The sequence below is a fragment of the Rhopalosiphum maidis genome, chromosome 4 (assembly GCF_003676215.2).
Source record: "Rhopalosiphum maidis isolate BTI-1 chromosome 4, ASM367621v3, whole genome shotgun sequence".
Taxonomy (NCBI): Eukaryota; Metazoa; Arthropoda; class Insecta; order Hemiptera; family Aphididae; genus Rhopalosiphum; species Rhopalosiphum maidis.
In genome coordinates, this window is record NC_040880.1 from 4,189,741 (window position 1) to 4,202,629 (window position 12,889).

Consider the following 12,889-nt stretch of genomic DNA (forward strand, 5'->3'; position numbering starts at 1 on the left):
AGATACATATAATGCATTATAATATTGAAATTTACATAGTGGAGATGCTTTTGAGTTATTGACAATAATAATGAAATAATCAATATTAATTTATTTGATATTATGAAATAAATTGTTTTGTTGGCACATTTTCACCTTACGAAAATTTATTACTTACGAAAAAACACAGAGCTAAAAATAAGCTTAAAAGAAAAATTCTTATCGTATAAAATTGTGTTACTTGCCATATACTTGTCTTAAATGAATAAAATAGGATATTTTTTAACTCAATACTATCTAGTGAAGACGGTTAAAAATAGTCTTATAAAAACTGATTTTATTAGTTGTGTTTAGAATTTGATTTATGTAAATAAATTGAAACGTACATTGTGTATTGTTTAACAATTCATTCTTACAACTATTAAAATCTTTCAAAAATGAATTATTATAAATCACTAAAAGTTGCGTGTAAATCTTATCTTATTACATAATATTATTGTTCGTCGTATAAACTTTTTTATTCTTAGCTAAATATTATAAAACTATGTAAATAATTAAGGTATATAATAATATTAATTAAATTATAGAAAAAAGACAATATAGTAATAATCTCATTAGATCTTTTCACTTAATTTAATCATTGTCACACATTCATTTATTCTAGCTTAAAATATGAAGTAACGCGTTTATAATAGTACATTAAATATTATCTCTCTCTATGTATGTATATATATTTAAGTTATATACGCATATTTATTTTTTGGGTGCAATTTGTATGCAGTTGGCAAAACATTTGTTCTTAGATGAATATTATTGTATTCAATATGTACATTCAATTTTTACATAACTACAATGAAATTTTTAAATTATGAGTCCGATTTTACAATTTTGGTTTATTACAACAACTTAATTTTAAGTGTATGATTGAATTACACAGACTTGGTAAAAAGTTCATTTAAATGAAAATAGAAATTAGTATTTTTTCAGTTAAGTAACTAATTTATACTATTTTGGGTATAATCGTTTTACAATAAATTGTTGTATAATTTTTTAAGTAAAAAAAAATATAATTTGTAATATATCAGCGTAAACATCTATTTGTTTTTGTAAAAATTTATATACAGTCATATAAATTATTTTTCTTTAAGTACCTAATAATTTATGTTAAAAATAAAATATTATATTATAAATTAAAAAAAAAAAAAGAGTAATACTTTTAAATAAACAATTGTCTCTTACAAAACAGATAAGCATTTCCTTCTTATAAAATAAAAAAATCGTATTGTCCTTCGTCTATTTTACAAGTCAAAACCAACGAAAAAAAAAACACATTTTGACAGCTTCATTTTTTTTTTTGCTACTATTTAAGGTTATTACGTTATGACTCAATTATTTTTAAATTTTTATTTTCGTGTACAGTTCAATTCCCAATTATTTTATCTTACTAACGTTGTATTTTTAATGATTGATATAATACAAGTCAAAGCATGATATTATAAATGCTCAAAAAATATAACTAAATATATATATATATCTTACAAATAAAAGTTACTGATTTTTGTTTTTAAGATAACAGTAAAAACGTTCGTTGTATATTTAAATATTATCTATAGCCCGTCTCAAATTGAACTGTGATATTAATGTATTGTCTAGACTTTATAGAAGCTTGTGGTATTTTTTTTAGTTTAAATTGAAAATTATATTTATTGTTTTAATACAATTTACAATATATCAAGAATTTTGGAATCGGGTCGTTTAAATATTAAAGTGTATATATAATTATCTATCTATATATATATCACAATACTACACATTATGTATACGATCGATACATCACACTGACTACAAACATTTAAAAGTTACGTTTAAATGAATATATAATAATACATGTACGAAATATTTTAAATTGCCTCCTGAAAACTTATTTACTAGTTTCATAACAATAAATATAAATTATTATAAATCAAACTTATATAGTTTGAAGTAAGAATCTAAATATTTTTTTAATATTTCACCGTGATAAGAGTTTAAATAATTGTCTATGTAGTGTGAATAGTGAATGGACATGACTATCAAGTTCAAAACATAACGATAACATTTTTGCAACTAAACTCTGATACGAAAAAGATACAGAGAAAACCTGCTGTAGCCCGTGATGTTATTAATCTTTCCATGATGATGTTAAAAAAACAGTGGTCCACTAGTTTGCATTTCTAATATTATAAAAATCACATAAATATTATGTTTTATGCAGATACTAAACTTATAGCTATGCAATTTGTGTAATTCATAGAACGGAAACGAGAAGATATAGTTTGATAAAAGATTATAAAACTTTGAAATTATTGAACTTATAGAACGAAAAATTAATTAATGTAAGTGATACGAAAGTATTCGTTTAATTTACAGAAGAACTAATTGAAATCTTTAATATCAAATATCCCTTTAAAGTTTGATGTTCACAAACAATGCAAATCAATATTTTCATAATATTTGTGTTGTTCAATTTAGTTCTTCAAATTATACTAATAAAAAATAAACTTTTATATCAATATTGTATAAATTGTATATACCGTGCCAACTATAGTACAAAAATACAATTGTATATTTTAATTTTTGTTGTTATTTTGTTTTAACTATTAATGTCTCAGACTTTTATAATACTAAACACGTTTAAATATAAGATAAAGTTTATTTTGAAAAATCTTGGGAATTATACTGTACCATCGATTTTGTTTTTTCTTGACAAAAAAAAAAACTTTTTTCATGCTTTTATTTATCACGGACACTGGCAAATATAAAAAAAAATCTACAAAGTTTATGGGTAGTAGAACTGAAAGTAATTTTATATGCATTACAATATTATAAAAAAGTCTCACTCTCGGCATAAATTATTATTTTTTTCATTTTACACGGGGAGTCTGGTTGCTCCAATTATTTTGTCTTAAAATATTCGATAGAAACCTACGTATATATAATAAACAAGTTTAAATATATATAGGTATATATTTAAATGCCACTTTTTACATTTAAAAACTTTATTATTTTTAATATATCCAATTTTAATAAAACAAAAACAATAATTCAGTGCATATTTAATACGTATATATTATAATTATACATAAAACAATTATTCCACAATACAGTTTATTGCACAAATGTTTGTTTTGAAGTAAACATTGCTTACATTGTTATATTGACTATTAGTTTATATCTTTTTAGGATTAAATTGTTGAAACTGAATTTCGGGTATCTTGAAAAGGCGTGTCTTTTGTAAAGTGTAAAGGATCGGGTTAGTTCGACTTATCCAGAATTATAGCGGAAAACTTTAATCATTTTATTTTATGACTTTCCTATACTATACATTTTTGTTATAGACATAATATCAGCATTGAAATAATGCTATCTTGCTGAAAAATACAATTTTGTAAACAGAACTTTTTTAATTTGTGTAGTAGTTTCAAAACGTTTGATATTGAATTCATATTTATGTATGAGATTGTACCAAATACACGAAGTCAATGGTTTTGTATCTGCTCGTTTTATTTGTTATTGTTGATATACAAATTATTTTTTATTAGAGCTGACATTTAGAACATAAAATAAATAAAAAGATGATTTGTGTTTTATTTCTATAGAAATGCATTATTTTGGCCTTTTAAAATCTATAATAATATCATGTTGATTCAGAACAATAAACATTATTTTTATTTTTATTTTAATTGTTATATAATAAATATAAACAATATTTTTTAAAATTTTCAATTGTGAATGTTGGTTATAAGGGACCACGGTTATTTAATTTTTGTTGATCAGTATTTAATATTTATAAATATAGGTATATATTAAATAACTGTTTCGCACAATAATATATTTCAGTACAAATGTATTACAAAATTTTTTCTACATAAAAGCACCTACATCAATGCCGTCATTCATTTACCAACATAGTTTATATACAAAACTAGGTACTTACCAAAAAACGTTTTATAAACTCAATGCGATGACCGTAACAATGCTCGAGATATTATACATATTATATTATACGGGTACAATAAAATATTGACATCGTTTCTGTGTTCTGTGTGAACTCGACTTGTGGGGTATGGGTTGCATATAATGTTGTAGGGATGCTCCACTGCTACTATTGGAGAGGATTTACAGTTTACTTGAATAATATTGCCGATGCTTACAATAATAATATTACGAGAAAGTTCTACGACCATATTATAGAATTATATTGTGATAATAGTGGTATAGTTAAAACAACCGTTTTATTATTGAGATACTCGTCTATTCGACCAAATAAACGAAATGAATATATATATTTTTGATTTTTAACATTTCGTTATTTTCTGCTACTCTATTATTCATAAAGAGTTTCCTTTATAAATATTCTTATTTATGCTATTACCATAATACCAAATTAGAAAATTAAATCTATTTATGTACCTATTACGTGTAATAAATTAAATGTAAAATTGTTGTTTACTTATTGCATCAAAAATATTATTTATGTATTACATTACATAGAGTTTGACTTTTGATATATCAATAATGTAATAAAATATGACCTAACTTGGAATACACAGTGTTGTATTTATAATATTTTTTCAATTACAATTAGTGCATACTGAGCACCATCGACTTCTTGGAATTATTTTTTTTAATGGAATCAAAAGGCCGCTATCTAATTAGACAATTAGACAATGTTATAAAACACTACGTTTCTTTAATATACGTTTGCAAACACGATTTTCGTATCTAGTGCCTAAAGTTTTTTAGGGACCATTTCATTGTTAGAGCTGACTTATGTTGAACATTTAATTATTTTCCGTAAATAATATTACCATAAAATGTAAGTTCGCGAATAAGTAATAAGTATAATTACATATTATAATATTTTTTACATATACAAACATAATATTCATAACTTACAGTACCTAATCTATATAATATTATGTGTCCATATGTTTCGTGTGTCACATATGCAATTAACTTCAATAGGAATAAAATATTAAAACATAAATTTGTTCGTAAATTAATTATAGTACAAATATCCTTAACGTTCATCGTGATCGGTCGTGCTAGTCGACTAGAACGTACGCTTATTATGGTATTGTCGAGGAGTGTCATACGGGTGTCATATTAAAGACATCGATGAGTTATGTTATTGGACATTGTTATACGACAAGTACAAGTTGTTCGCCGAGTTGATTGACAGGCACATATGGCAAGAACCGGTAACGGATTATAATAATAATAATTAATAATACACAAACGGCACGTTTGGTGCGTCGTTTAATATTATGTTTGTGTCGTATACTCAGACACACACAATCTAAACATCGTATTAAATTATGTATATGTTATATGTATGGCCCGGTAAGTGGAAGTTTGCAATGTGTTACCCGTAGGACAGACGAAAACAGCACATGCAAATCGTACACACGTATACGGTTAGCACTTCGCTTTTTGTCACTGCGACAATGCTAACGGTTTAGTTAACAGAGTACATCCCTTACTTTCGGGACATTAGAAATCAATGTTATGAAAAAATGTAAGATTAATATGATGATTGAAGTGACGAATCGCAAAATTCGGTGTGAAAAAGGTATATTATGAACGAATGTCTTAAAAATTTTTCAATTTCTAAAGTATTAAAAAGAAACATTTAATTTTCTTGTATAATAATTCCTAATTAAAATAAATAATTAAATTATTTCTGGTATGGTTTTTGCATTAACGTGCTCCATATCGTTAATATCTTAGTGACTATTTCCGTTTCGTTATTATACAAAATAAAAATTATAATATAATAGATATGTAACGCCATGTTTTGGGGAATATAAATTATGTCATCGCTTTAATCATCTTTTACGATAAATTAAAAATGGTATTTGTCATCGTATTCTAGCTCTTTTCAACACGAGAAAAAAAAGTAAAAACTTTTAGTTCACCAAATCGTTTTGTTGTTTTGATAGTGAGACTGAGAGTGAGCAACTATCTCTATTGAAAAATGTACCCAAGTTAGTTTGCATACCGACGGTTTATTTATATAGAAAGTCAGAAATCTTTCAGAATTATACAAAAAATCAATATAACAAGAATATCAAACATAAAATTATAATAAGAGGCTCTTACTAGTTGTCATGTCACCAAATCCAATCCGGGACCATTGGATGTTAACATAGCTGCAGCTCAACCTACAAACAGTATTTTTAATACAATTTATAGTTTCTTGACCAAAATAAAAATTATATTAAGCCCTCTACTTTCTATTCTCTATAAAACTCTATAATTATTATTTAAATCAAATTATTAATACTTAAGTTACTTATGTAACATATTATAATTTAGTTAACATTTACCGGTATTATATTATTATATTTTTTCTTTCTTTCTAAGTTATGTATAATATATACACAGCTATATTATGCAATTGCCAAATATTTCGACGAAATTACTTAATTATTGACTTATAATAGTTTTATACTAGAATTTAATAATAATAAAAATAAATGATTTCCCAATGGATGCTTCAATTGTTCAGTGAACGTGAATGGAGTTTTAAAAAAAGAACAACAATGGTTGTGAACGTAAACAAGTTCAGTTTTAAATTGAATTTTTCTAAACATCGTTTAAATTTAAACATGTATCTTATGTACTTTTAAAATTGTATAACTATAAGGTCTTCTATTCTATAAAGTAGGTTTTTTTCTCTTAATCTTGTTATAGCTATTTTTCATAACCTATTTATAATACTATGTTGGCATATTAAATGTGTTATTTTACAAAAACTATCCGATAATATATACATGGATTTATTGGATATAGATGGGCACTTTAATAGATATTTTTGAACCTAATGTTTTAATTATTTTTGAAATTAATTATGCCAACTCCGCGGTTTGTATTACAATAAATAATAAAGGTTGGAACCTTTCAATAAGCTTCCAAAAATGTTGAAGATGAACTTATTTGACAATGTTGTTGGTTAATAAAACTTCTAAATTAGAAGTTACACATTAAAATTCCATTAAGTGTTTACCGATACCTTTATAAACTCATAAATAAATAAATATGAAATTAACTGGAATAAGACTTTTTTTGCTTATTTCAAAGTGAATATATTTAAATGTCTTATAATTTATGGTTTTACCAACTTCGTGTTCAATGGATATGATTGACAGGTCATTTAATATTGACCTTAAATATGATTTAATTAGTTTCAGCTTAATAAAATTGCATTCATTAGATGCTGATATTACGGGCAATGAAAAAAATGTTTGATATGCCGTTCATGTTATGTTAGGAAACTACTACCCGATAGTTTTTTGAATGTTCCATTATTAAACTAGTAAACATTGAATAATGATAAATGATGTAATTACGATGTTAATATAATAAATATAACTGTTAAACATCAAAAATGCACATGATCATTGCTAATAAATTCATTAATAAGCTGCCTGGTTTTTCTGTATTATCAAGTACTCAAGTGCTGTGTTATTTTTAGCGAGACTTTCATAACGAGAAAATAATATAACATTTTTATTACATCATTATTAATATAATTGTCAATTTAATATTGTTATTTTATGAAAAAGGTGTATAGATGATAAATAATTTAGTTCATTTTTAATAAAATATATGTAATAAAAAGACGTAAGTATGAGTTGAAAATGAATAGCACATTTTTATGCAGTAATTTATTTTTTATTTAATATAATTATCATTAGCACTTACTCAGTGATTAGCGACTTGGCCGCATACCTTGTTTTATCCTCCACCCTCATTCTTAGATCTGTTGATGGATCTAGGATTATTATATATGAACGTCCTAAAAAAGATATTTTATTTATATATGTTTATGAATAATTCAATATACGTTATAATTGCATACATTTTGATATCAGTAAATCAATATGATGCTGTAACGTTATTTCACATTTGTGAAAATGAATAAAAGGATGGATTATAATTTTACGATTAGCTACACCCTACAAAATTGGTCCATTCAAAGGGTAATCGTTGAAGAATTAATGATTTATTATTGTATAAAAAATAATAATAAAAAAAAATTGTCCATTGCGCCTTTCAATCGTTACCGAATTTGTTACTCTTGGGGGTGTTGCATAGTAAAAACATTCCCAAGAGGGTCAGCCAATTGATGTTGGGTTGAGTTTGCAAACGCCACGTCATTGTTCGAATATTCGTACACTCTCGACATATATCCGAAAACCTTTAGTAGTTTCAATAAACTACCAATCGAGTTCTAAGGAACCCTTTTGCGTTGAATTTGAGAGAAATACTCTCTTACAAGATGTTTTATATATGTATATATTATTATGGTATATACAATACAACAATAGTGTGTATAATGTATAATATAATGGAAATGTTTGATCATAAAATGTTGAACAACGAGTATTATAACCTATAGGTACCTATTATACTTTCAAGTCTAGCCCCACAAAATACATACACAAAAATAATTCAGTCAATACATATATGGTATAATATGTTTTTTAGTTTCGATTAATTTTTCATGATTTGATTAATATATATATATATATATATATCATATATATTTACAGTGATTTCATATTAAATTTACGTATATCGATCATATTTGATGAGTATACTCCGTTTATCGGAATAACGGGATATTAATAATGAAAAAAAAAAATAATAATCTGTCATAGACATAACCGTTATTTAATTTTTGTACCCCACGGATCCATTTAAAAGCTAAATGGAGTGCTATTAGAGAAACCGCTTTCAACGGATTAATTAAATAAATTTTGACCCACCGGAGGTTTGCCGGCATAGCTACCTCGTTGTTGTCACCGTTTCATCAACGTTTTTTTTTTTTCATTTTTGGTTTAGTGTTTTAGCATAGTAATTCCATGTTATTTTATTAGATTGTGAACTTACAACTAATTATTGTTATTCAATAATAATTTTTATCGTTATTTGTTTCAGAACGATGTGATTTATTCGGCTTTCAAGTCCATAGTCGAACAAACCGAATGTCCGGCGTATAGTAAAATACTGTGAGTATCTAACTTATCTATTATACAATTTTGTAGCATATGATTTTATTTGGTTTTGAAAGTAACACAAATTATTTTAATGAAATACCGGATTTTATATTGTGTGGAATGTGATACAGCCCTAAATATTTCATTATATTATTATATTAAATTGTAGTGGAGCAACACAAATAATAACAATAACAAAAACATAGCAAACAGTTAGGTTTTTATTTGTGCCAATCGATATTCCGCGTGGCTTTTACCCGTATACGCGTCGAGTGACCACTTAGGTATACACTCGTTCTATGCCTAATGCTTATGACAGACTTTGGGCGTATGTTCATGATTTTGTTGGATTTGTAAACGACGGTGTTTATTTAATAATTCGACATCCTTTACACAGTAGTCACAGTATTGGTCATGTATCGAAAAAAGCCGTTTGATTTACGAAAATATCTAATCTTACTGAACTGTGTATAATAATATATAGTGCGATATCAGCGCCACGACAATTTCGTTATTTGGTATTTGGAATTGGATAAGGCACAAGTGTACAACTACGTATAATGATATGTAAATTGAATTAAATTCGCTTCTAGCAGGTTGACACAATATACATTTCAGCTTTTCGAGAATAACCATACAAATAATATTATTATCGAAATAACTCTTAAACACGAATATTTTACATCACTATCCACTTGTCCGAATATTATTTAAGGTTTTTATTGCCTTTAATACTTACTATGGGTAGTCTAAATTATAATAAATGTATTGTATTTTAATTTATACTTGCCTGGTGTTATATCGATAAATCAATCAAATTTAAATATTAAAAGTTTCACAAATTACCAACATAGGTACTGTCAGTTTAATCCAATTGGATTATAATTTCAAATGTTACAAGTAGAAGGCCATATGACATCAATATGTATGTCAATAAGTTTATTGTATATAATAATAGAAAATTAAATTATTGAAACAGAATTTTAAAATTAGGAAATGCACTATAATGTACTAACTTCAGAGATATTTAATTTTGAAAATAATTAAATTGCTTTATAATAATTGTATTATAATATGAAAAAAATAAATGTTTTTATACAGTTTGATTTTTAAAATATATGGTATTTTTTCACAAATAACATAAATAATATAATATAAACTTACCGTATATAATACAAATATTTTTTTTGTAATATAATTTATTTTTTCGAAATATAAAATCATTTATGACCATAACCATTATTTGTAGTCTGATGAGATTGATAAATTTATTAATGTTAGATAAATTACAATTTCTATAAAAATATTATTACTATAATATAAATTTTTTTTTATGTATATAAAATATCAAAACAATAATTAATAATTTATGGTTTTAACTGATAAAATATATATTTATTAATTAAGCAGTTTTTTTTTAAAATCTAACTTAAGAAGATTAAGTACATACTAACCACTAGATATATTGTTTATTAGAATATGGTAAAATTATAAATTAATTTACCCATATAAATAAAATAAAATATATGGTTATAGAACTACTTACACATCAATTGATTTTCTTAGAATCTAAAAAATATACTACATCATAGTCGGTTTTAAATCACAAATATAAATATGGTTTAGGCCTGAGCATAAATCATGTTTGATATTGTAAACAATTTTGTTTCAAATCTAGGAAAAATTGTTCGTTTCCCCATAACAATAATGGCAAACCAAAAGCTCATTCTAAACACATTAAGATTTTTACCCAATTTATTCGGGTACGCAGTTTTGCTTAGTCATACTTGTTTAACAGTATCGTTATACACAAAATAGTATAACCTCGAAGCAAATGGATGTAACAGTAAAGTAAAAAAGAAATACGTTGTATAAATTGTATTTCAAACAGAGGCATCATTTATGGAAGGACAGGGAGGGGCCACCACACGGATATTTGTCATGCCCCTATAGGTTTATAATGGAAAAACGTCCGTAAAGCGAATCTCTACACACCGTTTGCCAAGTACCATCAGTTTTCATTTTTTTTTTTTTTTACTTTATACCAGATGTACGCTATTGAATTTAAGTGAAACTATTCGTCATATAAGCTCATATTTTGTAAGACTAAAGAATATCTTTTCATAAAATCATAACGCGTAGCATTATAGTAAATTGACACATTATATAATGATTTTTTTTATATCGCGAAAAATTGAAAAAAAAACAATTGACCGTGAGAATCAATTGATTGAATATTAATACTTTAAAAAACTCTATTTTTGATTAGCTACATATAAAATTATTGTTTATTATCTTCCTAGTCAATAAAAATACACAAATATAAGTGAATATTGAAATGTTATTGTCTTTATCTAAGTGCCTATATTATAGTTTATGTTCATCAGGCTGAAAAGTGTAAGATATAACGCAACTGTGTAAATGGTGAGAACAATTTATAATTAACGATTAAAAAATAAAAAAAACAATCTCTGCCGTTCAATCCTTGCGAGTGTTCCTCACTCCTCAAATTCGTCAAGAGCTGATGAAAGAGCGTGCGGGTGGACCGTTAAAACGGTGGATAGGTATTATCGGCGGTGCAGTGGTAAAAACGTTTTGTTTGTCCGGGAAAAACTCGAGCGCACTCACTTAATTACGTGGTCGTGTTATTGAGCCCTTCAATTAGACCTCTTTTTCTCTGTCTGTCTCTCTCTCTCTTTGTCTCTTTTATCTCACTCATTCACTCTCACCACTGCCTACGTCTCTTCTCTCTATTCCGTATTGACTCTCTGTCTCTCTTCTTTTTATATTTCTCTCTCTATCTATCTCTCCACTTATCATGATCACCCACCACCGTCGCTACTAAAACCGCTAAACGTTTGGGTTAATTACACAGTTATAAACAGCCACCATCGCCGTGGGTGTGTATGCCACCGCTGTTAAACTGTGTCAACAAAACTTTACGGGAGATTCATTAGGGTGCACATCATTTAGAAAACAGAAAAACAGTGATGACAGAGAAATAATCATAAAAAAAAAAATACGAAAAACGATATCAAATCGTTCTTAAATTCTACCGAAAAAACCGTTACCATACTTAAACTCTTACAATAATTGTTTCCATTTATTTTGATCTAGATATATTTTATAACTACTCTCATTATCACCGATATAAAGTACGCCTATAGCTGGTTATTTCATAATATAGTATTATCGTTCCTGAGAGATACCGCAGAATGAGCGTATACTTGTTCGGAATTATTTAGTGCAGTATAAATTGATACTCAACTTTGTTTTATAGTATATAGGATGTATGATTGAGTTAATACAATAATTTAACAATCTTATAATCTGATATTTTTTGACAGAAAACAAATAATTAAACCTGTTTTTTTTTTCAAAATACCTTTTTTTTTTTTAAAATTTCGAACTCCAAAATCAAATGTTTGTTGCTATACTCATATCATCATCCAACATTGTACTTAAATATTATTTATATGTTTTTAAAATATAAATGAGCAAAATAGTGGACTGAAATTTGATGACATTTTGTATATCACCACACATTACACCTCATCATTAAATTTTAAATTATTTACCTTTAGTACATCTCTACACGCATTTCCCATAATACTATATAGATACTTACCTTTAGGGCTCATAATAAATACTTGCCATAAAATTTTATTTTATATTTCTGAATATATATATTTTACTTTTAATTTATAATATTATTGTTTTATTATCCTAAATCGAGCGAGGATTTAAAATTAAAAGCAATTGTGTCGAAACACACACATAAACACAACATACAAAATTAAAATATAGTTTTTCTTATATTTTACCGATAATTTTACCGAATTAATTAACAGTATTTTAAAAGT

At 25.8% G+C, this 12,889-nt stretch overlaps 1 protein-coding gene across 2 annotated transcripts in view; it reads left to right on the plus strand.

The window, feature by feature from the left end:
- The window catches only part of LOC113556210 (head-specific guanylate cyclase), a 238,113-nt gene that overhangs the window by 47,597 nt on the left and 177,627 nt on the right, over positions 1–12,889 (plus strand). For both annotated transcript variants that reach the window (XM_026961037.1, XM_026961029.1), the window contains exon 3: positions 8,968–9,038. In XM_026961037.1, the coding sequence (XP_026816838.1) occupies positions 8,968–9,038 (71 nt within the window). The remainder of the gene's footprint in view (positions 1–8,967; positions 9,039–12,889) is intronic.